General features: G+C 38.5%; 4 protein-coding genes across 6 annotated transcripts; 1 reads left to right on the top strand and 3 right to left on the bottom strand.

Moving 5' to 3' along the window:
• Window positions 1-106: 106 nt before the first annotated feature.
• On the bottom strand, window positions 107-11,976 carry LOC103969976 (glucose-6-phosphate isomerase, cytosolic 1-like). Of its 3 annotated transcripts, none has more exons than XM_065084941.1 (24): window positions 11,865-11,976; window positions 11,320-11,376; window positions 11,155-11,231; window positions 10,918-10,999; window positions 10,798-10,845; window positions 10,243-10,398; window positions 10,070-10,166; window positions 9,906-9,948; window positions 7,625-7,692; window positions 7,443-7,527; window positions 7,303-7,351; window positions 5,024-5,096; window positions 4,878-4,938; window positions 4,637-4,703; window positions 4,496-4,552; window positions 4,336-4,389; window positions 4,130-4,258; window positions 2,650-2,713; window positions 2,443-2,516; window positions 2,308-2,361; window positions 2,157-2,225; window positions 1,889-1,978; window positions 1,612-1,719; window positions 107-376 (listed from the first exon to the last, which is right to left on the bottom strand). In XM_065084941.1, the coding sequence occupies exons 2-24, from the start codon at window positions 11,368-11,370 to the stop codon at window positions 329-331; spliced, it is 1,704 nt and encodes a 567-aa protein (XP_064941013.1). In that variant the 5' UTR covers window positions 11,371-11,376; window positions 11,865-11,976; the 3' UTR covers window positions 107-328. The 3 variants fall into 3 exon arrangements, with proteins under 3 accessions (XP_064941013.1, XP_064941014.1, XP_064941015.1); XM_065084942.1 differs by lacking the exon at window positions 11,865-11,976 and adding an exon at window positions 11,714-11,850; XM_065084943.1 differs by lacking the exon at window positions 2,157-2,225.
• Window positions 11,977-13,247: 1,271 nt separating this feature from the next.
• LOC103969975 (probable transcription factor KAN4) lies at window positions 13,248-17,135 on the top strand. Its single transcript, XM_018819436.2, has 6 exons — window positions 13,248-13,868; window positions 13,962-14,038; window positions 14,267-14,303; window positions 14,538-14,696; window positions 16,103-16,211; window positions 16,868-17,135. Exons 1-6 carry the CDS (start codon window positions 13,520-13,522, stop codon window positions 16,872-16,874), a joined length of 738 nt encoding a protein of 245 aa, XP_018674981.2. The 5' UTR covers window positions 13,248-13,519; the 3' UTR covers window positions 16,875-17,135.
• Window positions 17,136-17,838: 703 nt separating this feature from the next.
• Window positions 17,839-19,236, bottom strand: LOC135595080 (uncharacterized). The gene is made up of 2 exons (XM_065085595.1): window positions 18,996-19,236; window positions 17,839-18,683 (listed from the first exon to the last, which is right to left on the bottom strand). Exon 2 carries the CDS (start codon window positions 18,674-18,676, stop codon window positions 17,999-18,001), a length of 678 nt encoding a protein of 225 aa, XP_064941667.1. The 5' UTR covers window positions 18,677-18,683; window positions 18,996-19,236; the 3' UTR covers window positions 17,839-17,998.
• A 1,056-nt stretch (window positions 19,237-20,292) lies between these two features.
• LOC103969475 (uncharacterized) lies at window positions 20,293-21,077 on the bottom strand. The gene has a single exon (XM_009383010.3). The coding sequence runs from the start codon at window positions 20,923-20,925 to the stop codon at window positions 20,467-20,469; it is 459 nt and encodes a 152-aa protein (XP_009381285.1). The 5' UTR covers window positions 20,926-21,077; the 3' UTR covers window positions 20,293-20,466.
• Window positions 21,078-24,502: the final 3,425 nt, after the last annotated feature.

Below are 24,502 nucleotides of genomic sequence, written 5' to 3'. Positions count from 1 at the left end.
ATCCTCCCACATAAAAATCATATTCTAATCTCAATCTGCAGGCTTATTGCCTTCCATGAATGCATAAGCATTAACATCCTTCCACCATCTGAAAGCCATGTTGATCTAATCTAATCTGCAGAGATCCACAAATAAATTGATGCACTGGTGTTATTACATGGAATAAAAAAACTCAAAATTCAAGGCTTCCATGTAAGATGGTATCCAGGGTCAAAACATGTGAGTTCAGATGCCATGTCTGACTCCGATTACAACCGTGGAGGATGCCACAGAATTATTTTCTAGCTGGTAGACGAGCATATGATATATGATGCGAAGTGATCCAAAGTCACACTCTTGGCAGCATAGTAGAATCAGATGGGGTGCCAGGTTCCACCTGCAGAGAATACATACATGTAAGGAAGCTTCTCCATCAAATGTCAAAGTAGCAACCACTCTAAGCTTTGCACAGGACGTTAATAATTTAATATTAGTAGGAGAAAAGAAAGAAAAAGGAAATAAAAGTTAGCTTTTGGCCTATTAAAAGATGCTATTCTAGAAATACTTCAAAGCATCAGCCTACTTGTTTAATCATAAGATACATCCCTATGAAAGCAGTTTATTTTTCCTCCACATCCAAGGAAACTTGACACAATAGATAATCTAAAGAAAACTAGACATGATAGGAGAAACTAACCTGTGATTAATCCATGTTCTTTTACAGAATTCTATAAATGAGAATCTATAAAGCATAAAAGTTTCAGAGCTAAATCAATGAAGACCCCAGTACTAATACATCTACCATTCGCAGAAAAAGCAATGCACATGTATATTTATATCTAGTAAATTGTTAGCAAAGGTGTCCTCAGCAACAAGTACTTTTGCTGTCTTGAGATTGTAGAAAAATATAAATGCAAAACTGTTTTTGCTACTAACTTTACCAAATGATAATATATATATAGACTTTTATATTCTTCTCCATAGCACACGCAATACTAACAGAACATCCTCTATTTCAAAGTCATATTAACAGCCTCACAGGTTTTCTTGTGTCCATCCCCAGTCTCAATTTCCTTCTTTTCCTTTGGCCCCTCTCTTCTACTTTTTTTCTTTTTATGTTGGCTAAAATTGACATAATCCACAGAGTTCGACCGAATATAACCCAATTCTTACTGGTTTCTGACAATATTTTCAAGTAGTTGGTAGAAAACCAACCACAACACAAAATGGGTGTATCAAACTGAAACTGACGTGGCCAGAAAGGCTGGCCATTGGTTGAATACAACTTGCAGGTAAAAGGCAAATAAACAGAGAAACAGTGCTCTGTACCTCTTCATTACTTTTCATTATCTTTTACATGTCAACAACATGAGCATAACGGATCAAATACTTCCATTATTAAATTGTACAGGAAAAAATTGCAGATCTCTATTTTCCACCACCCACTCTGAAAGAATATGCACAGATGCCTTATTGACCACATACATAATTATAAATATAGATGGAAGTGAACATGCCAATAAAAATTCAAACGCAACTTTTAGTATGTGAGTTTCATGATGCAAGTTATATTCCAAACGCAATAAATGAAATACTTGCAAAAATGTAAGTATTTAGCAGGCACAGATGTACCTCAAGATATCTTGTTAACAAAGTGGTTGTGCTAAAGTTAAATCCCTGAACAGGCTCCCTTTTTGTGCGAGATAAGTGCAGTTGCTTTCTAACTTGAGATGCCAAGACCTGGAAATTTTGATGGTATAAACAAATCTCATTCATGAGAAACACTGATGCAGGAACAAACATAACTCACTAAATTAAGATCTTAGCTAATCATGGTCACATATACAATGAATCCAACTACAGGAAGTTACGAAAACATATATCCAAAATTAAAGCATTATAAACATACCTTGCCGAGCTCCACACCCCACTGGTCAAAAGAATTAATCCCCCATATGAAGCCTTCAACAGCAATTCTATGCTCATAGATGGCCAATAGCTGAATGAAATCAAATGATAGCAGCTGTTATGCCAGGATATGTATAGGGAACTACTAGAAAATGCAAATGTCCCTTACATTCATTAAAAATGAGTTCTTCATATCAATGTCATGGAAATTGAAGAGAGATAAAGATCCTATGCTTAAAATACACGAAACCTTGTAAAGTTACACGGACCTTTCCAATATTATAAGCATCTAAGGAAGGTAATAGTAGACTCAAGGATGGTCGGTTGCCAGAAAAGGTCTGTGAATTATAATAATGAGTATTCATCAATCTGGAACATAAGATCCAAATTTTACACAAAGTTGAAGATAAAAATGCTAACCTTGTGAGGAACAAGGTGGTCAGGTACACTGTCCTGAAGCAACTGTTCTGGACTCTGAGACACCAGTGGGTATTAGTTAAATATAAATTTAAAAATAGGAAGTCTCATAATGATAAAGAAGACTCCAGGAGGTACCTTCCCATAAGCAAGAGCATCTGGCTGTGCAAAAAAGTTTGACATGAGCTCATCATGGTTGCTCACTACTTCCCCTGCAAGACACAGATGTACAAGAACATGATCATGCTGTAGAGGAAGCATACCAACAAAAAGGCAAAAGCTATAATAAGCGGCACATAAAAGCCAAAGGATATGGTTGTTTTGACAGAGCTGATTCTCTGGTACCCTTCAGGTATATAGGCTGCTGACTTTTGATTGAGCCTATAAAATCACAAGGAACCACCCTTCCCTGGCAGAATCAAGAAGAAATTTTCAAATAACATTGTGAAAATAATTGCAATACTACTTGATATAAGAAACATCTATTGTTTGTAAGGATTCAGAGATACAGTAACAGATTCCTCATTTAAACTGCAATTTAAGATTTTGAATGTAGCCTCAGCAAGCATCAACAAGTATGAGACATTGGGTTGCCCCTGCAACTAACAAGATCTATAAGAGAATGATAATAATGGATATGCAATAGAACCCCTGAGAAGCCCAGGCGGAAACCCCTCAACCTGATTGGACTATAATTAAAATTATATGTACAGTAAAACTTTGACTACCAAACATAATAGGAACTTTCTATACAATAAGTCACACTTTGTAAACTACCTGCAGAATTTTTTTTCTGACAACTAGGATTGGACCATAACAAGCCTTGCAGTGCTTAAGGTTCTGCATTAGCACCTTGGATTATCACACACATGAAGAAACACAATGCACAGGTTCTTCCATCTTCCTGAATGCAAGGAAAAGTCGATGTAGTTCATCTATTTCCTTCATTGAAGGGAATTCCAACTTCATCATTAATGTGAATGATGTTAAGCAATTACTTAAATCTTATTTATTTTTTGTCTTTTATGCTGATCTCAAATTTATTTAGATCCAGTGTTTGTTCAAGTCTTGACAAGTCTCTACTGCCAGGCTCTCATCTCATGAATTTTCACAATTTTCTTGTCTTGATATGCATATTTACAAGTAAAACGACTGCAAACCAATGATCTGGAGTAAGCAAACAAACAGTAGTCAAGAAACTAGGTTTTGGGGAGGATGAGGATTTAGGATGGAGACATGAAGCAGAGTCAACTAGAAAAAGTAAGAGTCCAAGATCAAGTCCATCGGCCAGATAAGGCAACAACTCTTAAGGGGTAAAAACACACCTGTCTATTCCTTGAAAAGGGCCCACCAGAAGAGTTTCTTTAAGCAGACTCATACTATTTCCAGTTTTAGAAAAGAAATTCTAGAAAAAAGACATGTTTGTCTGCAGCTTTGCTCCATTTTGCTCTCAGCTCTTTACATTTTTCACTCGTCATATACCAAAAACTTTGACTCAAGGCATACAGGTCCTATCGAATTTATGATGCCAAGTTTCCATAAAAACTGAGAGCGTATACATAAAAATTCAAGAGAACAGTTCCAACATAAGACCGCTAGCACTCAGAACCATGTAATGAAAATCACAAATCACATGTGTCAAAAGAGAGTGATGATAATAAATATGTCTTATGGATATGGTAAACACCCACTTAAGGAACTTGGGGGGTTCAAGATTGCTGTTTTTGATCATATAAAACTTCTCCAACGGTCAATGTAAATCTAATTGTATTTTTATAATAAATAATCTGGACACTCTGTCACTAATATCCATTGAGAACCTTACCTGATGAATTAACTGATAGAAGCTGTGCTGACCATTAGTTCCAGGTTCTCCAAAATCTATTTCACCGGTTTCAAAGGGAAGTGGAATACCATCAATCGATACACCTTTTCCATTACTCTCCATGCTAACCTGTAGGAAATAACAGCTCCAAAGATCAGCAAAATTAGTGGTGCTTGTTCTAAACCTATAGAAATAACTTAAAATACCTGTTGAATATGTGGGGCAAACTTCTCAAGTGCCTGAGAGTAAGGCAATATGGCCTGAAGAGTGATGGGAATATTTTGTTAGAGGAACCTTGCTGCAATATCCAACAGATAATAGTGCTTGGAAGCTTAAATTGTAAATGTCAAAGCATATATTACTTACTCTTGCAGGATATCCAAGAAATGTAACATTCCACACACTCAATAAACCTAGAAGTACCTGACTCAAGCAACAAAAGCATCTGTTAGAATAACATATTTTTTATATTGAGATAGCAAATACATATTCCTCATAACAACGTACAGGCAGGTTCCTTTCGAATGAAGCTGAGTAGAAATGATTATCTATGTTAGAAGCTCCATTTAAAAACCTTCAGCAGAGAGAAAAAGGAGTGAGAACTTTCACAAGTTTGCAATAGGGAATAACCTTAACATGAACCCTGATTTAAGGTCAATACATTACAAAAAAAATGTGTTCTTGGTGCAGACACAAGTTTCTATTTGAACATGTTGCATTAAACAGAAAAAAGCATGAGTTAACATACTTCTCAACAATTGGAAAACCATACTGGAGAGACAACGGAAGCACACCAACAGCACTGCAAACTGCATTAGGATCCCCTCTGTCAACAGAACATCGAGTGTGCCAAAATTTTCAATCATCAGTACTACAATTTGAGAGGATAATTACCACTATAGCGACCACCAACCCAGTCCCAAAATGCAAAAGTGTTAGCAGGGTCAATACCAAATTTCTCTACAAGCTGCATGAATACAACAAATTGGTGGAAAAAAAGTTATGATGATAAAAAGAATGATAATGATAATATGGTAAAGTTAAATAACATCCCTTCATGCACTGCAATTGTTTTCTGAAAGAGGACAATGTAACAACCAGCAAAGATAATAAAGAATTTTCATTTCATGGCATGGGGATATATTATATACTGTTAACTTTTGGCACATTACAGTGTCATGCCATGGTGTACGCCACTGTCCTGGATGGTATAGGCAAATGGTCGACCTAGCCAAGTGTTGGCATGGCCCTCATAGCTTGGTATGTGCTAGTTCATGCTTACTGGTATTTCTCTCCTTTATGATAAACCTCGGTACATTTCAAATAAATATCTTCAGGTTCAAGAAACAATCTCCCTAATCACAGGTAGTCATCCATATAAGAAAGTAAAAAACACCCCAAAAAGAAGGTAACAAGATAAAACGATAGAGGGATAAAATTCAAGGTGACATAATTATGATGGAAAATAAGCTAGTACATAGTGAAAATATACTATATGGCATCATTGCTCTAAATCAGGCTTGGAGGATCCTGTGCAATGTGCATCGTAGTGTCTGATATCTTAGATGCTTTAATTTATGATATGAATATATGAGATAAAAATATCCATAACCGAGATATGAATCAATGCTATAGATAGTTAGATACAATGTGTAACAATCATATACTTTGTTTTGAATATTATGCATAACTTAGGAGTAGTTTAAATTTTAAAACTACTTTATAACTAAAATATCATAACAAATCTAAATCTAGTTTAGAAATTATTCTTCTTTTCATTAAGTATTTAAAAGTTTTTGATATTTAATTTATATTTTCAAATAATATTAACTAATTTTAATTAAAAAACAATATTTAAATGGATCTGAATCTTAACCCGTGACTCACAAGATTACAATATCATGACCCCATTACTCTTTTCTTGTGCTCTCATCTCCACAACTGGGAAGCTGCAACACTGCTGATCATGAAATGATCAGAAACAACAGCAACATCAATAGCATGATAACTACAAATAATAGTGAACCATGAGCAATGGAAAGTGACAAGAAGTGAGGGTGGGGCATGAGAGACATAGGTATTACTCTTCTTCTTTCCCTTGCCTTGTTTTCCTCTTCCTTTTCCTCCTTTCATCTTCTCTGGTCAAACACGGGCATGGGGCATGCAACTAACACGTGATGAACTAGATAGAACTGACTAAGCTTTTAACATATCCAAACACCATCTAATCAATTCATTGCACCAAACTTAACTAGATTATATATCTTCTCTTGAATTAATTTTCAGCCCTAAATGCCAGTTCAATATTGTGATCCCCTTATTATGCGTTAATTCTACAATTTTAATATCCCCACTACTTATTCGAAACAAATAATAATCCATATTTTTGTGGAACTCTGACTTGCTATGATCAATAATGCTTGATCTATTTGAATTTTATAAGAACGATCCTTAACAATCCGAAGGATCGTTTTGCATCTGATTTTGTGCTTCAAAAACTCTTACTGGTTTGGTCTCTGAATTACTGCAATTTTCTTCTTCTAGCTTCAAACTACCCTTATTCATTCTTGTGTGAGCTGTGGTTCGAAATATGGATACCACCTGGACCTGTAACGTACCACTGGCATTTACAGATCCGAGGTTGAATACCACACAGACCAGGACTTTTCACCTAGTCTACTCCGCTTATTCTGGGAACCTGCATAAACCAAGTGTACCACCTAATTCGAGCCCGATAATTTGAAATAACTTTTTAAGTTTAGGATTTATGGTTTTGAACAATTCTCTCTCTCTCTCTCTGTCATTGAAATGAAGATTTTCCTTGTGCTGCAATCAGCCCTCGCCCCCCCTTTCGGTGCCAGTCAGTATGCTTCCATATGGTGCATCAGTGTTCCAATATGTATCGGACTCGTACTGGTCCCGCCAGCATTAGCACAGAAATTTTTAACCCTTTTCTGACTCTGACCTACCAAATTTTTTGTTCCCACTTAAAACTATTCTGTATGAAAGAAAACTATAATTTAAGAAGAAAAAAAAGCACCTAGTTGTTAAGATCAGATGAAAAAGGAAAATAATGGAATGAGATGGCAGAAATATCTGCTCCAATAAATGAGAAATTTTTCATAAGTCTAAAAATAATTAAAATAGATAGTCAGACTAAAATATAAATTTACCGTTAGATTTGTACTAACTGCCACCATATGCTTTGCAACCGCTTGAGTCCTGGAACAAGTGACAAAAATGATGCTCAAGTACAACAAACAAAACCAAGGAACAGACTTTCTAAAAGATGACATTTCTAAGATGTGCTAACCCAAGAGCAGATGAGATCCACTCTCTCATTGTTCTGGCATTCAGCATGGTTTCGGCTGTTGTAAAAGTCTTTGAAACCACCACAACTGCATTCACCAGTGACCATAAACAGAAGTAAAGAGGATGCATAAACGATGAAAGTGATGTCAAGTGTCCTCTGTAAAATAAAAATGTTGCAATTACCTAACGTAGTTTCAGGATTTAATCCACTGATGTTTCGAGCCACATCAACTGGATCAACATTTGCAAGACTGCAGGTAAAAAAGTTTATTAGATATAGGTTTGTGATAACTCATGTTCATGTAAAATTAACATCGTTACACTTCTGAATCCAGCATAACATAAAGAATTCTCCAAGAAAATGCTGACAACCAAGATATCAAAAAATATCTTGTTTACAATAAGATGCAGAATAACATCCTTATCTGCTCAAAGTTCACAGATGTCACTGATGCAAAAATGTTGATTTTCTTAATATATTAGTACAACAAAGTGTTCTGATGACCAGAAGAGAGCATGACGCACATTGGGGATCAACCTAACATTTTTTTCTTGAGTCAAGAGTCTGTTTTCATTGGATTCAGCCAATTTCATCTATTATCGTTTGACAACTCCATACTATTGCTCATAAGATTCATATCTTGGTGGAGTTATACGGTGAAAAAACTAATAAAGGGCATAAGGAGAGTGAGAAGACATTCATAAGTCTATCCAACCTTGTATTAGAGAGCTGGGGAAAATGTAACCTGGATTCCATGACCATCTAATCCTCATGCTAATGGTTTTCCAAACTTTTTTTTTTCAGTTGTGGCCAAAAACTGCTTCAATTTATCATATCCCCTACTATATTACAAATCTACAAGGGTCTTTTAGAAAGCAAAAAATTCCTGAAGGATATACATATAATTTATATCTCATTAAAACCACAAATATTTAATAGTTCACTCAAGTGTCTTCAATGAATAGGAATAGGAAATGAGAAGGGTAGTCACCTTCCAAAAGGATCTGAAAATCGAACTGAAGCTAACAAAGGTCCACCAGGAAACTGATAATCAACACAAGGCAGAAATTCCTCAATCTTCCTTAAAATGTATTGTCAACAAATTCGGAATGGTCCAACCTATCTATGTCTAGTAACATGGTACCAAATGCTCACAACAAATAAACATAACACCATTGTCAGAAAATAGAAGCACCTTAGAAAAGAGAGGTAATCTTAATCAAGAAGAAAATCTACTGGTACAGTATACATTGTTCAATTAAAACAAAAATTCCCAAGTCAAACCCAACAATTTCTGATTGGTTCAGTTACAGGAAAATGAATGAATTTCAACTTTCAGTATTCTGGTTGGTCTCAAAATATAAGCCATATAAACTAAATAGATTGTCGTATGGTGAAATGATAAAGTACTTTGTTATGTGTATTATACATCTACAAAATTACAAGCGTAACATTGTTCATAAGCACCAATTCTATAAATAAGATGTCCTAAGCACAGTGAACTAGTAATAAATTATTGCTTTTACTTTGTTTTTTCTCTACATCTGTATCTCAGGAGTAAAAAGAACATAAACTGATGGAACCAAAATGTACAGTTTGATTTAATTGTTTTTCAGATAAAGAACTTCTGTTTGGTGTTGGCACTCAGTGGGTTAATTCATTTTTGGTTCATAATCATTATAGTTTGAGACTTGACTAACCGAACAGTCCAAATGCAGACCCTTATCATTTAGTTCACAGCAAGGAAAAGTCTTTCATGTGTGACTATTCTCGATGTAGTTTAGAAGCATTTAGAGCTATAGAAACAACTAAACCACTTAACCAGAAAAAATAATGCATTCTTTCAGTAAACTTGGAGATGGTTGATCCAAGACAGGACTTCAAAAAGTAGCTTAAAAAAATGATTAATCTAAGAGATTGCTTATAAGGATAAAAGCAAGATATTTTTGTTAATGAACAAAGAAATGTAGGTGTACTCTTTTAAATAGAGAAGGAAATGCTGGATAACTTATAGAAATAAATCCAGAATACATAATTAGATGTACCATAAAAAATAATCAGGTTTTTATCCTCCAAGAAAAAGCAGTCATCTGAATACATGACTTGATTGCAACAATCTGATGCAGGCACATATTCAAGTGGCAGATCCATCTTATCTCTAAAATTTTCTACTTATCTATGCATTCCCAGATTGTCATGCCAGCACCCATAGTATGTGGTATAGGCATAGGTACTTCAGGTTCAGTGTAAAATGACAAGTCTAAATGGCCCAAAAAGTAACTATATTTTACTTAATGTTTCTGAGTTCTATATTCGAGTTTGTGGCATTATATTAGGTATCTTATGTGCTGAAAACAGCAAAGACATTTGAGAAACAAAATAAAGATCGTATCCCTTCACCAGAGATACATTCATACATGCATATATTTTTTTATGAACCGATCACAAATTAGAGGTACTTACAATCTCAGCTGCCGTCCTCTGGCACAATCTGCAGCCTCTGGATCTGAAATATTTCAAGGTAGAATATCTTGTGAGAAAACTATGTCCATTCAATTTGGAAATGGATGGATTATCACCTTCAGCAAAAGGTTTGACAATGAACCTCATAGGCAACACTAATTTACCTGTCTGAAGAGCGTTATGCACAAATAATGGGCCTAGAAAGCTGCCACCAATACCAATGGCCACAACATCTTTTAATGCCTTTCCTGTTGCTCCAACCTGAGACATTTACCTATTAAAACCAAGAATTGGAAATTAAAAATGGAAAAAAAAACAAATAGGGCATGCTACTTACCCAGGATCCACTTCTCACCCTTTCAGAGAATTCTTTAATCTTGTCCAAAACATACCAAACATCTGGTACCACATTTTTTCCATCACTACAAATAACTTTATCTCTTGGAGCTCGCAAAGCAATATGCAGAACCGACCTATTCTCAGTACTGTTTATCTGTTAAATAGAGAAAAATCAGCATCGCAGAGTTCATCGGTGATTATCCATAATGTTTATCAAGCCCATAGCACAAGAGCAGCCTACTTTATTATTGTTACAAGAAAAACTGATCTTAGAAACCACAACTAACTGAACATAAGCTCATTCCCTGCCTAACATTCAAGGCAGACCTATCTGGAAAATCTGCTGAAACTGATTCAACAATTATATAAATGACCTCTGCTTTGCTTCTAGAATCAACTTAGCATAATAAAACCAGGAGGGAGTCGCCCACAACAACATAACGAAGCATCAAAATACTACAGAGGTCACGATATTTAGATGTTGAGGATGTTAGACGGAATAAAGTTGAACAAAACATCCAGTCATTAGATTCTGTCCAAAAGTTTTGCTTACATGATCTCCATTGTACATCATGTCAATTTTTTGCCTAAGCCGTGCTGCCTGCAATAATTCGATGGAAGAGACATAAGAAAAGTATCTTAACACTATGAATAAGACTGCAGCATTTACCACCTCTGCTAGTTTGAGAAGTTTTCCAATGGTGTCAAGGCGGACACGTTGCCGTGAATAGTCCAAAAGTATCCCATCAATCTCTCTGTTAAGAGGTTAAAAGCTATATCAAGGAAATTATAAATAAATTAGAAGAATATATCATGTAAAAGACATCTTGTCCTTGTGCGCATAGCATATGCAAAAAGAATCTATGTAGATACATATTGGCAACGGTAGATGCCAAAGCTAATATCATACACCATCATTGATTGGCACCGCTCGACATCATTCATCAGATCTCTTAAGTGTTTCTTCTCTATCACATTAACATGTTCCTGCAAAATGACAGAACATAAACTGGTATCATCAATTAAAAAATAAATAACTGTCCAAATAACACCAAAAGAAAAACAAAATTCCCACCTTCAAGTCCTTCCATGGTTCACTGTCACAAATAAGAGCTGCCGAAGCCATTACCGTCTGAAATGTTACATGCAGTTACCTCATCATCTCATCAGAGTGGCAATATAATGCTAAATTATACGCTAATGCAGAGTTGTAGAATCATCAAGAGATGAATAGTTATACAAAAAAAATTAAGGAAAGATGCAAGACATGCCAATATGCCATACTCTCTGTCAGCCATGGTTACATTAGTGGGGGCAAAAGTCAGATCGTCATTTCACTGACAATAATTAGTCTTTCTTTCAGTTTGAGCTATCAACGACATTCATCTAATCTCAAAATGATCCTTAGAGTCCACTTTCTTTCGAAATTTAATATAGGAGACCACACAAGCGGAATCTGATACTTACACCTTTATTATTCTTGGTTAGATCGGGAGTTAACGAGTAAGAACGAGGGAAAAAAATGGGGAGAGTTCTTGATCCGGATAGAAGAAGAACAGGAAGAACAACGAAACGAAGAATCGTATGCGATCCGAATCGAGACGAGTCGGAAGAGGTTACCTCTCGCGGTAGCAGGTATTACAACCCCTTCCAGGATCACTCGTCGATTTGTCGTCTCTCGCGCCCGCAGAATCGGATATCGCCCACGGGTTTCGCTATAAAAGACCGGACTGATATATATATATATATATATATATATATATAGAAGTCCAATTCGAACTCAAAATAATTTACGCTGGAATTTAGGAAAAAAGAAAATGTAGATATTAGTCGCAATGTGGTTGAATACTTTTTAGATAGACTTCCAAAAATATATATCTAAATACATTCTTATAATAACAATACTAATCAAATTTGATTTATGAAAGTGGACTCATAAAAAATCAATCGATCATAAAGGGAGAAAACAGAATCCAAGACATGCAGCAAGAGGACTCTTCCGAATCCTCGACCATCATAAAGACAATACGGACGAAGACTATAACGCATACACATCAATCTTGCTTATACATGTTTGACCAGTCAAGTTAGCATATTTGTCTTATACATGATTGAAACAAAGGAGATATATATATACATCCTAATGCATTACTAGTAAAGATACAACATTAATAATAGGTCAGCGCATGAGCCGCTGACCATGTTTCTGAATTATATTGACAATTGATTCTCCGTCCCCAAACTTTGGACCCATCAAACTTCTTTTTCCTTTTGTTCTTTGTCCTTCTGGTTGATCTATCACAGACTTAGTTAATTTTAACTAAGTCATGTGGTATCCTTGCGTTTAGCCCGTAAACTCACGAGGAATTATTTGCTTTAAGCGTATCCGTAAGGTTTTTGTTCTTTTCGAAGTATCTGATCTCCAAAATACACATTTGAGGGTAAGAGAGATCTGACAGACTTATGAGTCATTGATTCCCATACTCCTCAACCAATGTGGGACTAAATGACCTTATTAGCGCTTCCTCCCATAGAGGAGCCAATGGCTCATAGCCAGGGTGCACGGCTCGAGAGCGAGTTTGCTTAGCCGAGGTGCATGCCTCGGGCCCTTCCTTTAGCGTCAATCTGATAATGAACCATTTGGTCAATCGACCATTGGTGTGGCCCATAGACTTACAAAGAATTATCTGCTTTGGACGATGGTCATATCGTTTTATCCTTTCGGAGCTTGTGAATTAAAAAAAAGACGTTCTTTTTGGAGCTCACAAGCTCCGAAATGATAAAACTGTGTGAATACGCTCATCACTCAAAGCAGACAATTCCTGACGAGTGACTGTACCAATGGCCGAGCGACCAAATGGTCTCTTATTACCTTCTAATGGATTGATAGAATTATCCAAGGACTTGGATCTCTCTCTCTCTCTCTCTCTCTCTCTCTCTCTCTCTCTGCAATGCCTTCCCAGCCAGTATTATCTTCCATTTATTGTCTTTTGGCAGGCTGGTGCCCGTACTCATGCCATACCCTAATCCAAAGTCACTGTACCAATCTTCTCATCTCTTGATTGCTTCTTTCACGTTCTAGCCTCCTTGTAGTTTACACTGTCTACACCAAAGCACCCATGGATATATTATATAGCCACTCATGACCTCATCACTTGTAGCTTAGGCTCCCTCTCTCTTGCTTTTCTTTGTTGCCCTTCATTTGTCAGGAATTGTTCATGATAGATCTCATTCATTTGTCATTTATCACTTAGAATTGTTGATGGTCAAGCAAAATGGAAGACAAATGCACTGACCTGTCTCTCCAGATCAGCGCATCATCGACCACCATGATCCATGGATCCTCGCCAAACTGGGATCTCTTTGGAGATCCTAGCATGGAAGAGCCGATTTCCAGTAGGAGGAGGAGTGAGGTGAACGAACCCAAGTATGGCGAGCCGTCGCTGAGGCTGGAACTCAAGGTCCAGGCATCTGGTCCAGACGACCACAGAAGAAACCAACACCCTCGCAGTGGAGTCAAGCGGAGTTTGGGGAAGAGGAGCAGTAGAGCTCCACGAATGAGGTGGACTACCAGTCTCCACGCCCATTTCGTTCATGCGGTGGAGCTCCTCGGTGGCCATGAGAGTAAGCAACCTGTCCCTCAGAATCTTCTTGGCTGCGTATTCCTGTTATGACCGTCAGCGAACAGAGATTTCTCTTGGATCTGTATGTCTGCAGGGGCAACGCCAAAATCAATCTTGGAACTGATGAACGTGAAAGATCTAACACTAGTTCATGTGAAGAGCCATCTGCAGGTAAGAGAAGTGGATAAAGAAGAAGCCCCCCTTCCTTTTTCTGCAACCAAAAAGTGACCATATCATTGTTAGGGTTAGGGTTTTGTTTTGGGTGTAGACAGAGTGGGGGCTTCCAAACAATCAAACACTGCGGACAAAACAGCATCTGTGGAAGTAATCGTGACATGTTAGACCTTTCTCTTTCTGATCCATTCTTATATCAATTATTTTCTTATTGTTTGTTGGCAGACGTATAGAACAGTGAGGAGCACCAACAGAGTGGCAGGTATTTGGAGTTCTCTCGGTCATGCAAGACACTATACCCTCTTTGGTTTTGGTTCTTCGGGGAGGGGCAGCTGCCATCATCACCCAGTCATCTCATTGGTGTCAGGAACTAGCTGATGGCTGGGGGAATGGCTCTCTCTCTCTCTCTCTCTCTCTCTGTGTCTTTGAATCACTGCGCTGATGTTCCATAAAGCACGACCTTTAGCATTATGGTGGTGAATGGCATTGTCTGCAGGCCAAACTCAGGCTGATATGGGCATGAGCAAGAGGACAGGCAGCGGGGAAGCGGAGGAAGTACTGGCAGGTGATAAAGCTGGAAACGAGTTCATCATCCCCTCCTATACTTCCCTCACCTCATCAACAACCCCACCAAGAACCCTACCAAATCCCCAAGGTCTGTGAGTACTCCATCCATCATCCCTGCACCACTCTATTTAAATTCTCAGAAATCTGTGCCATGGCTGATCGATGCAGTACTCTCCTGCAATCATGCATGCATGCATCGCCATGTCAGGGCACGAAATCATAGGTTCCGGTCCTGGTTTTGCATGCCCAAATAATATATGTTATTATACAGTACATGTCTTGCTTCAAGGATCCATAAGGAGGAGTCTGACATGACTCAATAGGGTTCTAATGAAGGAGGAGTAACCTTGAAAGGATCAAGAACAGATCTGAGAAGTTGACGACTATACTCTATTTTCTATTGTAAGGCTTGATTAGTAAACAAGGTCAAAGAAATAAACGGATCAAAACATTCTATATGACTAATTGTTTGCTCTACTAATCTACTGAAGAACATCTTAGAGCATTCTGTAGCATATACTATGAATACGGCTAGACTTTCATGGTTACTCTGAAGCAGTGCAATGATTTCAATCACATACTTATCAATGGTTAAACTAATTAAACAATAAAAGAATACAATTAATAATGTGTTGGAGAGGCAATATATAAGCTTTTGATTACTCAATATTAGAGAGATGGTGATGTAGAACAAGCTATAGAGAGAGAGAGAGAGAGAGAGAGAGGAGTGCGATTAGAGATTAGGGAGGAGAGAGAGAGGAATGAGATTAAAGATTAGAAAGAAGAGAGAAGGTTTTTTTTTTCATTCAAATTCAAAGTTTGATCTATTAACAAGCTCTACTATTTATACAGGTTTAGAAGCTTTGGTACAATCGAGGATGATTTCCGGACCTAATCTCTTAAGAAATAAATATGCCTTTTAGAATTTCAAAATATGATTTTTATGATACCTAAGTAATAAATGAGTGCAAGTAATACAAGAGTGTACTTAATACAAAAAAGAGATTTTAAGAAAATCGAACAATTTTTTTTAATTTACAACATAATTTTTAAAATTTTTAGATTAACTAATTGATGACTTTTTATTAATTTCTTTGCTTAGAATTTTCTTTTAAATTCTTCATGATGTACAACAATTTCCTTCTCTCAGATACTGCAGGTACAGGTAATCATTTATGCAGTGGTTAAGCTAATCTAAGTGGTTTGTTGCCATGGTATCAATTTACAATTTGAGCATCACTTGACTGATCTGTTGTCTCTAAGCCATGCAAAACCATGGAAAGAAGATATTGCATTGCAAGTAATTTCAAAGTATAAACCAAGGATTTTGCAGCTTAAACAGTGCAAAACAAGCAGGCTACATTTACTCATAGACCTGTGCAATGGTTCTTTTTTATAGGTCAAAAGCAGATTGCTTCAGTTTCATGAATGTCCATCTCTTAGTATTTATCTTTGGCATTCAAAATTATAGTTTGAATTCCATTGTGTAAACAGAGAGCTTCATACATCAAGTGAAGGGAGTGCTTGGAAACCATCATTCCAACAAAATGTTGTATCAAACCCCTTTCTCTACTGTGACAACTTCCAAAGTCAAGAAAGTCAGGTAATTGATACAGTCAACTGTTGACTACATGTTTATGATGAATCTGATAGATTTCCAGAGGTAAATACATTTCTGTCCACTAATTAGTCCATTATGTATGTCAAGGTAGAACTGCATAGCATTCCTAGAAGTAATAGTCTCATTTGATACTTGGAAACTACATAACTACACCTGCATGTGTCTCACTTCAGGGAAAAAACTTACCTCAATTGCAGTCTTACCTGCTTGCAGTGGCCACAAGCAACATACTGTTTGCTATCATGATCAGCCCTGAAATGTACCATCTGTGGTCCTTCAAGAAATATCAGAAACTAAAATTAGGATAAGCAAATATATAATTAGAAGTTTTAGAGGCAACATAGATTTTCTGAATTCATGTAGTTCTCTCTCTCTCTCTCTCTACCTTGCACTGGCCACAAGCAACCTACTGTTTGCTATCATGATCTGCCCTGAAATGTACCATTTGTGGTCCTTCAAGAAAGATCAGAAATTCAAATTAGGATAAGCAAATATATAATTAGAAGTTTTAGAGGAAAAATAGGTCTTCTGGATTCATGTAGTTAGTTCTCTCTCTCTCGCTCTCTCTCTCTCTCTCTCTCTCTCTCTCTCTCTCTCTAAGGTTGTTCCAAACATAATATTTCATCTTCTGCAAACAGGCAGTAGAAATGCAAGGCCTGGATCAGGAGCCAGTCATGGATGGTGAAGAGAAGCAAAGGTTGAGAACAATATCTGCGACAGGTCCGCATACTGAGCTTGGACTGCATGCCAAGCTGCTCAACATGGATATCAGCTTAGGAAGAGAGAGTTGGTGTATGGATCATGCTGATTCTTCAAATGATTTGACACTGATTTATTTGTAAACTTGGAATAACCTACCTTTCCTTTTTCATGTCATATTAGGAATGTTTAGGAAAAAAAGACAAGAAAATTCAAAGCTTTAAATTGGAGTGTCATATCTTGCAGTTCCGCTTGCAAATTGAAACTCATACATCTTGATACGAATTTTGCATCCTGAACTCACAGAACAATTCCATGCTATGCATTTGGACCATCGTGATCCATGCCTCCTTCAAGAACTGGCATCAAAGGTCATACTCAAATCATGTTTCTATGACCTAAACAAAATCTATAATCTGAGAACTAACAAATAAATGATTGACAGGTAAGCAAGAGGTTAGCAGCAGATAGTCTATATGCCTAGATTACTTGCAAGCAAGAAAGAAAACCTCTAGATCTACTTTGCTCACCAGATTCAGGATTTAACAGATCCAACCAACACAGGCTTTAGTATCTTTTTCTACCCACTTGCACACATATCCAGCATATATGATTTGGTTTCAGTTCCATAGATCAAGTATCCAATTCCATCTCATTTTCAATTACCAACCATGCAACCATTAATTCCACAAGCAAGCAATCATAAAAATGTAGTCTAGCAGATACTAGATTGCATGAGAATAACATGCTCTGCAACAGCTTACTTTTAGAACAGAAAAAAACAGTGATACTAGCAAACTGCATAAATGCATGTATGTATTTACCAAAAAATATGTGCATCAGCATACACAATTCTGTTCTGACAATATACCTATGTATATATGTTTCAAACAACTGAAGTGGCATTTGGCATGCCAAAAATATTATGTGCAGACAACATATGGACAATTTCTTGATATTAGAAACAATCAATTAGCATGGTACATCTACGACTGAGGACCAAAAAATTCAAATGTAGCAAATGCTTCTATTGTGAATAATAGCAGCAGACCACCAAACGACAGGATGGCCTAAAACCAAACAAGACTAACGATTACCAAAGCACCAACTAGAAACAGCAATGCCTTCAGATAGACATCAGCCTGCTGTCCATGGTGCGCCTGTCTCGGGAACCCATGAACATGCCCACCATGGAACCCATTGTAATATGGAGTAGCAGCAGCTGGACCATAAGCAGTCGAATCTGGAAATCCATGAACATGAAAGCTGAGCAGAGGGAACAGTCCAGCGATAGCAGCAGAGAACGTCAAGCTCCCGAATCTGGTGCTCGCCATGGGGGCACCACCCATAAACCATGGGTTTGTGTACTGGAACTGGTTGGGATCGGGCTGTGGGGCAGTCGCTGGCCGCTGCCCTGCCGGACGTTGAGGAATGTTCATATCCGGCACCGACTTAGACCTTGGGTCTATGGAGTTGTCTCCTCTGCCGTAGAGGGGGATTAACATCTTTTCTTCGACAATGGCCTTGCAGACAGGGCATTCGGAAGAGTGAGAATGGCCATGGAGCCATCTATAAAGGCAGGGCCAGCAGAAGAGGTGACCGCAGCGCGTGACGACCGGATCTCGCGCCAACTCGAAGCAGATGTTGCACTCGAAGTTGCAGGGCTCACTGTTTCCGCTGCTCTCACCAAAAGAAGAATTTTGGGGGCCTCTGTTAGCCGACTCCGACTGCCTAAATCCACCGGCCATGGGTGTGCTTCAAGCTCCAACGAGAATGCCAGAGAAAAGGAACTCAGCATCACCACAAGAAAAGACCAAACACCAAAGTAAACAACAATATTGGAACTTCAAGCAAATGAAACCTCAAAAACCCCATTTTTTTTATCATCAAGATTGAAACGCAAGAAATGGAAGACAAAATAACCGAAATGAAAATAGCCATACATCAGCGAATTTCTTTTGGTTCTTGATCCGAAAGCACAAGCAACAATCTAAATCCCAATATCGGGGAAACAAAGGGCAAAGGCATCGAATCGGAGAAGAGAGACAGAAGAAAACGAAAAGCCACCTCTCGATCGGTCAAGGGAAGATTGGAACGAGGCGGCGGGGTTGGAGTGGAGGCGCATGCATCTGCAACGATGGAAAACGCCGCTGCCTCCCTCCCTCCCATCGGGAAATTTGTAGCCGAAGGAATCGGCGTGCCAGCGAACGACGGCGAATCCAGATGTGCTCCTCGCCATTACTCGGCGCCGCGCCGCTTTCGGATCTTCTTGCGGCGACTCCGATTCTCGCGCGCGCCCTTCGCCAAATCTTCGTATTCGTTCGTATTCATAGACACCCTCATCAAAAGACTAAATTACCCCTTCCATCATCTCTTTTCACAAAAATATATGGAGATAATCGATGCATTAACTTAATAATCCAAACTACTGATCATAATTACTTTAATAAGCTTCTCATATCATTGTTGACTAAGGAGTACAATTTGTTGAGCTCAATAAATATGGGGGCGGTATATAGGTAAATGGAACCCATAGGTTGTAAACATTAGTAATATGATTAAAATACACTAAAAACATATTTGGGCATTGTTGGACTGTGTTGATTTCAAGTCTACTATCTTAAGTTTGATGTCTCTTTTTCCATCATCAACACTTGTCTTAATCTTGCATGAGGATAACATTGAATAATTTCACTAGAATAATCATGTCTCTTTTATTATAATTGAAGATAAAATAACATATTAAAATAGGGAGGCTTTGACTGCAATATAAATGTAGAGCATAAATTGGATTGCCAAGAATTAAGTATCATCAGCATTAACAGTGAGAAAGTAGGAAAGAGACCTTAACCATCATTTTTAGTTGTTGATTGAAGCCAAATTTTCACTACTTTCCCAATGACCACCAAATCAAGCATGTGGAGTTTGAATCGAAGTTGTTTGACTTCTTTTGGTGTGGAAGCCAAGTCAAAGTAGCAGATGCATATGATTCTGCTTGTGGATTCTCCATTGTTAGGATGGATGAATACTTTTCAGAGTTCTAATTATTTTAAATATTAAAAATTTATTTGTACTAGCAATATATATATATATATATATATATATATATATATATATATATAGTGAAGATTTATGGAATCATATAATTTTATATAAGCTTTCTGATTTATCAATTTTAATGTTTGGTATTTGGTCTTCTTTCCGACACCCATCTTTTGGTCTTCGAGATAGTTACCATGGAAAGCTACATTGTATACTGTCATTTCAATTATGCAGTTGGAGATGAGAAGGAAGAGAAGACGCCGAAGAAATGGAAGCCAAGCCAAACAGGGAGACATCAACCATTCCAAAGTCTTCAGTGAGAGATCGCAAGTCGTCAGCTCAATAGCAACCAAATTAATCATATGAACAATCTCCATCAATCACCACTAAAAAATTCGAAAAAAAGATCCAGAAATTAATTCTGAATCAAAAGACAATAGCAACATGTCATCTTTGATGCTTATCGACAGAAAATAGACCCACGGCAATCTTCTCATCAAACAAAGGCTGCAACCCTCCTCCTTGGCGCAACAGCATAACTCCGGCTCCTCGGGAACAGGAAGTCGGAGCCCAGCTTCACGTCGTCATCGAAGTCGCAGGGCTTGTCCTCGTCGATCCTCCCGATCGCCACGCTCTGGCTCCTCGGCACCACCGCCGGCTGCTGCGGCGACGCCCCCTTGAGGTCGAACCGGCCGCCACCCGTGCGGCTCACCGAATTCGCCCGTATGAGCTCCTGCAGGTCGTCGTCGCCGCTCATGCTCGTCCTCCCCGACTGCACGCTGAAGCTCCTCGGAAGCGTCGTGGTCATCGTGTACCCGAGCGCGCCGCCCTGTGGCATCCGGCCGGCGCAGCTGTTCATTCTGCGCACGTAGAAGTCGCAGGCGCGGCACAGCATGCGTATCGGCGCCTTCATGCACCGGCTGAGCCTGCTCGCCCCGCTGCTTCGCCCGTTCATGCTGATCCAAAGGCTTCCAAACAACAAGATGAAGAGTAGAAGATTGGATTGGATCGGAGAGAGAGAGAGAGAGAGAGGATTCAAAGGCTTCAATTCTACAAGATGAGAAGTAGAAGATTGGAATGGAGGGATGAATAGGAGAGACAGGTTCGAGGCCACCATACGCCACTTTATATAGATAAGGTACGACCATTTCTTTTCGTTGGCTAGTATGAAAAGGTCTCTCGGAAACTGCGAGTGATGGATAAGGATGGACATCGAAAATGGTGGCAAACCAAACGGGTTGTTCAGTGGAGAAGGAATACCACAGGCGAATCCCACAGCTTTCCCAACACCTCATGATGATGTGTGCTGATGGGATAATGCTTTGTGATCCGTAGTTTCCTCCTCTCTTCTCTCTCTCTCTCTCTCTCTCTCTCTCTCCCTCTCTCTCTCTCTCTCTCATAAAGAAGATAGAGATGCTTGAACTCAAGATGAGTTAATGTTGAAGAACTGGTCGTATTGTTTGCATGTGCAGTTTGACCAGTGGAGAGGTCAAAGATTGACTTCAAGTATGCTCACCGAATCGACGGCGGAGTCTTTGATATGGAAGGAAAAAAGCACATCTCTTCTTCCTGCTTTGGTGAGGCAACTGCAATGGAGATGCTGGTAGCGATAGACATAAAGGATTCCAAATTTTTCTTCCATCCATCGTCGTCATATTGGACCCATTCACACAGTTTACATACATAGTATATACCACGAGAACAATGCGATCGACATATTCCATGGAAACACGGCATAGTCTACCATATACATTGCTCCATTCACATTCAGCATCAGTCCCACGGTTTGTATAGAATACCACGTGACCAAAGCGAAGCTGCCAAACCACCAACCCTTTTGTCATTATTCTTTGTTTAATTTAAGCGCATATATATATATATATATATCCCTCGATTTATATTATTAAAAAAATTATTATTATTACGCACCTGACATCTATAATTTGTACAATAATACACTCGATTTATATTAAATATCAGAATATGTTTTTGGGGAGCCTCCTCCTTTGACCATTAATTCCACGTGGCAGTCCAACCGGCCGCCACATTGATGTGACTCGGTCAACATCCATGAAGCACGTGAGCTTTCCACCAGTTACCAGAGAAGAAAGCGTTCGTTATCCATCCCTGCACCGCCGGGTCCAGCCAAGCGAGAGAGAGAGAGAGAGACGCCGAACTACGCCGCTTTCCATTCCGTGCAGAAGCCGCCGGGAAAGCCGTGGAAGAACCCCGACCAGGCGGCGCCGCCCAGGGGGTTCTGAGGCTAACGGGACGACCTCCGACACTGGCGTCGGTGTCGCTGTCATCTACGCAGGTTGTTGTCGATGGCGGTACAGATGGTACTGTGTGCAGCAACCAACTTCCTATAGGATTGCTGGGGCTGTCCTCGTCTCTTTCCTTGTACTCGAGATTAGGTCCCTTCCCACTTGTGAGCTCCGCAAGTGCAGCAGGCGATATGGAGCCAATGTAGCATTCCTAATAAATACCACACAATAGGAACTACTCCAATGGCCTTCCTCTGAGCAATACTACATTTGGCTGCCCGAATGTAATGAAGCAAGATGATGACTTTGGCAGGAACTCAATAACAATAGTTTTAGTCTTCTGGTAGATCAGTTGTCAGTCAATCTATATACTTCTCTAAAGCATCAATTCCTCCATCATTTGCATGTCCAGTCCTAATCAGCGCTCTTCATCCAAGAGAAAAATGTATACATGATACACAAGATTAGTGAACTGCATCTTTGGCAGCAATCAACAAGAGTTACTTCCACTTGTTCGGGCAAATCTATTCTTATACGTCACATTGAACATCAGATAAAAGTGTTAATAAAACAAAAATCATACATTTGCTCACCGTTTCGATCGATGATATTTAATGATGATTTAATAAGTAATTTAAATTCTATTAAACAACTAGATTTTAATATATATTCTATCACTATACATTCAAAATATGATCCTCTCCCCATTTAATCGCACTATCTTTCAGGTAATTTATATTTTCTCAGGAGATACCCAAAGGTATTTATCAATATATGTTTCTTCATTTAGAATTTATTGTATAAAAAATCATCATCTAAAGATCATGAGATTTATGTTATGCATTATGATGTTTTATTCGAATTAATTGATGACAAGTAGAACGACTTCTATGACTTGCGACCTATAATGATTCTTGAATCGATTTAAATGAATCCTATGCACTGCTTATGATATATAATATATGATTCATAGACTTTAGTGGGCTTGGGAAAATTATTATATCATTCTTTAGGAACTTAAACAGAGTTGAATTGAGCTTATCTCCTACTTATGTCTACCCTTTGCCATTCTTTGATGGTGAAGAACCCAATCCTCTCGAGCCGGTGGGATGTATACACTTCACATCATTTTGTAACGACATTTGATCAAGCACTCCCTCTTTGAATGTGCCTTCTCTTTCTTAGTTTTCTTTGATCATCAGTCTACCCCAATTGTGGCTTAAGTGATCATCAACTCAGCATCAAGCAATTCTTCTGATGAGTGTAGGAACCACTTCTAATTTTCTAACAATGTTTCGTGACCAAGTTTTCTCTTAGCACACTTTATTTCCTTCCTCACTGACAGTGGCATCTGTCGAAGAGTCGTGTTCCAATTGTGCAATGTATATTGCTCTTTCACTTGTGTCACTATGATCCTTCCTTACAGGTGACTTCCACCCATTTACGAACTCCAGCTTTTGGCAGCTCGTTCTAAACCACACAAGGAATCAGAAAGCAGATTACGCAGATCGAATTATTGTCTCAGTCAATAAAAAAGAAAGGGGGGGAGGTTCATCAAACATTGCCTTTAATCTTTTAGTGTGTGGAAAAGGTTGTCGAGCACATTTGCTGCTGATCGGATGTTAATGGAAGGGCCCCTCGAGCAACGAATGCAGTGCATGGCTGCAGCATGCATCAGCAGTTATGGGCCTACGTTAGGTGCATGCACTTATCAGACTGATCTATTCATGTCATACTTTATTCTCCTACTAAATAATGTAAGACTTCTTTCATGATTGTTGGAAGCTTTGAGTTATTCGATGCGAGATCTCACAACACTGTTCTGAAGGTAGTGAATTTAAGATACCAGCATGTAGTTCATTAAATCTTAGTGCGGAAAAAGAAATGAAGGACCTCCGAGACTTCGTTTTCTTCACGGCCAATCCTTCTGCTACCTTTCATACAGTCTTTATCAAAGAAGGCTATGAACAAGAGTGATTCAGCTGCCCATACCCACCTCTCGACTTTTCTTCCAACCCTAAGAGATAGCTTTATCTCCAAAGTATTCAACAATCCACATGGATGTTGGCTTTTACAACATGGACTCTACCTACCCGTCGACACCTCCTCGATCACTCTCTCTCGCATGGATCAGATCAGGAAAGCTGTGAACATGCATGGAGTAGTAATAAGCAAGAGCTTCCCATCAAGAACTCTCCTCCATCTTTAAACACATGGATATCAGTTGGTATACATCCCTCTTTGTTAGTCGTTTTAAGAACATACTGC

This window comes from Musa acuminata, chromosome BXJ1-10 (genome assembly GCF_036884655.1).
Source record: "Musa acuminata AAA Group cultivar baxijiao chromosome BXJ1-10, Cavendish_Baxijiao_AAA, whole genome shotgun sequence".
Lineage (NCBI taxonomy): Eukaryota > Viridiplantae > Streptophyta > Magnoliopsida > Zingiberales > Musaceae > Musa > Musa acuminata.
The sequence above is the reverse complement of the archived record's forward strand: the minus strand, read 5'-3'. Positions and strand labels throughout refer to the sequence as shown.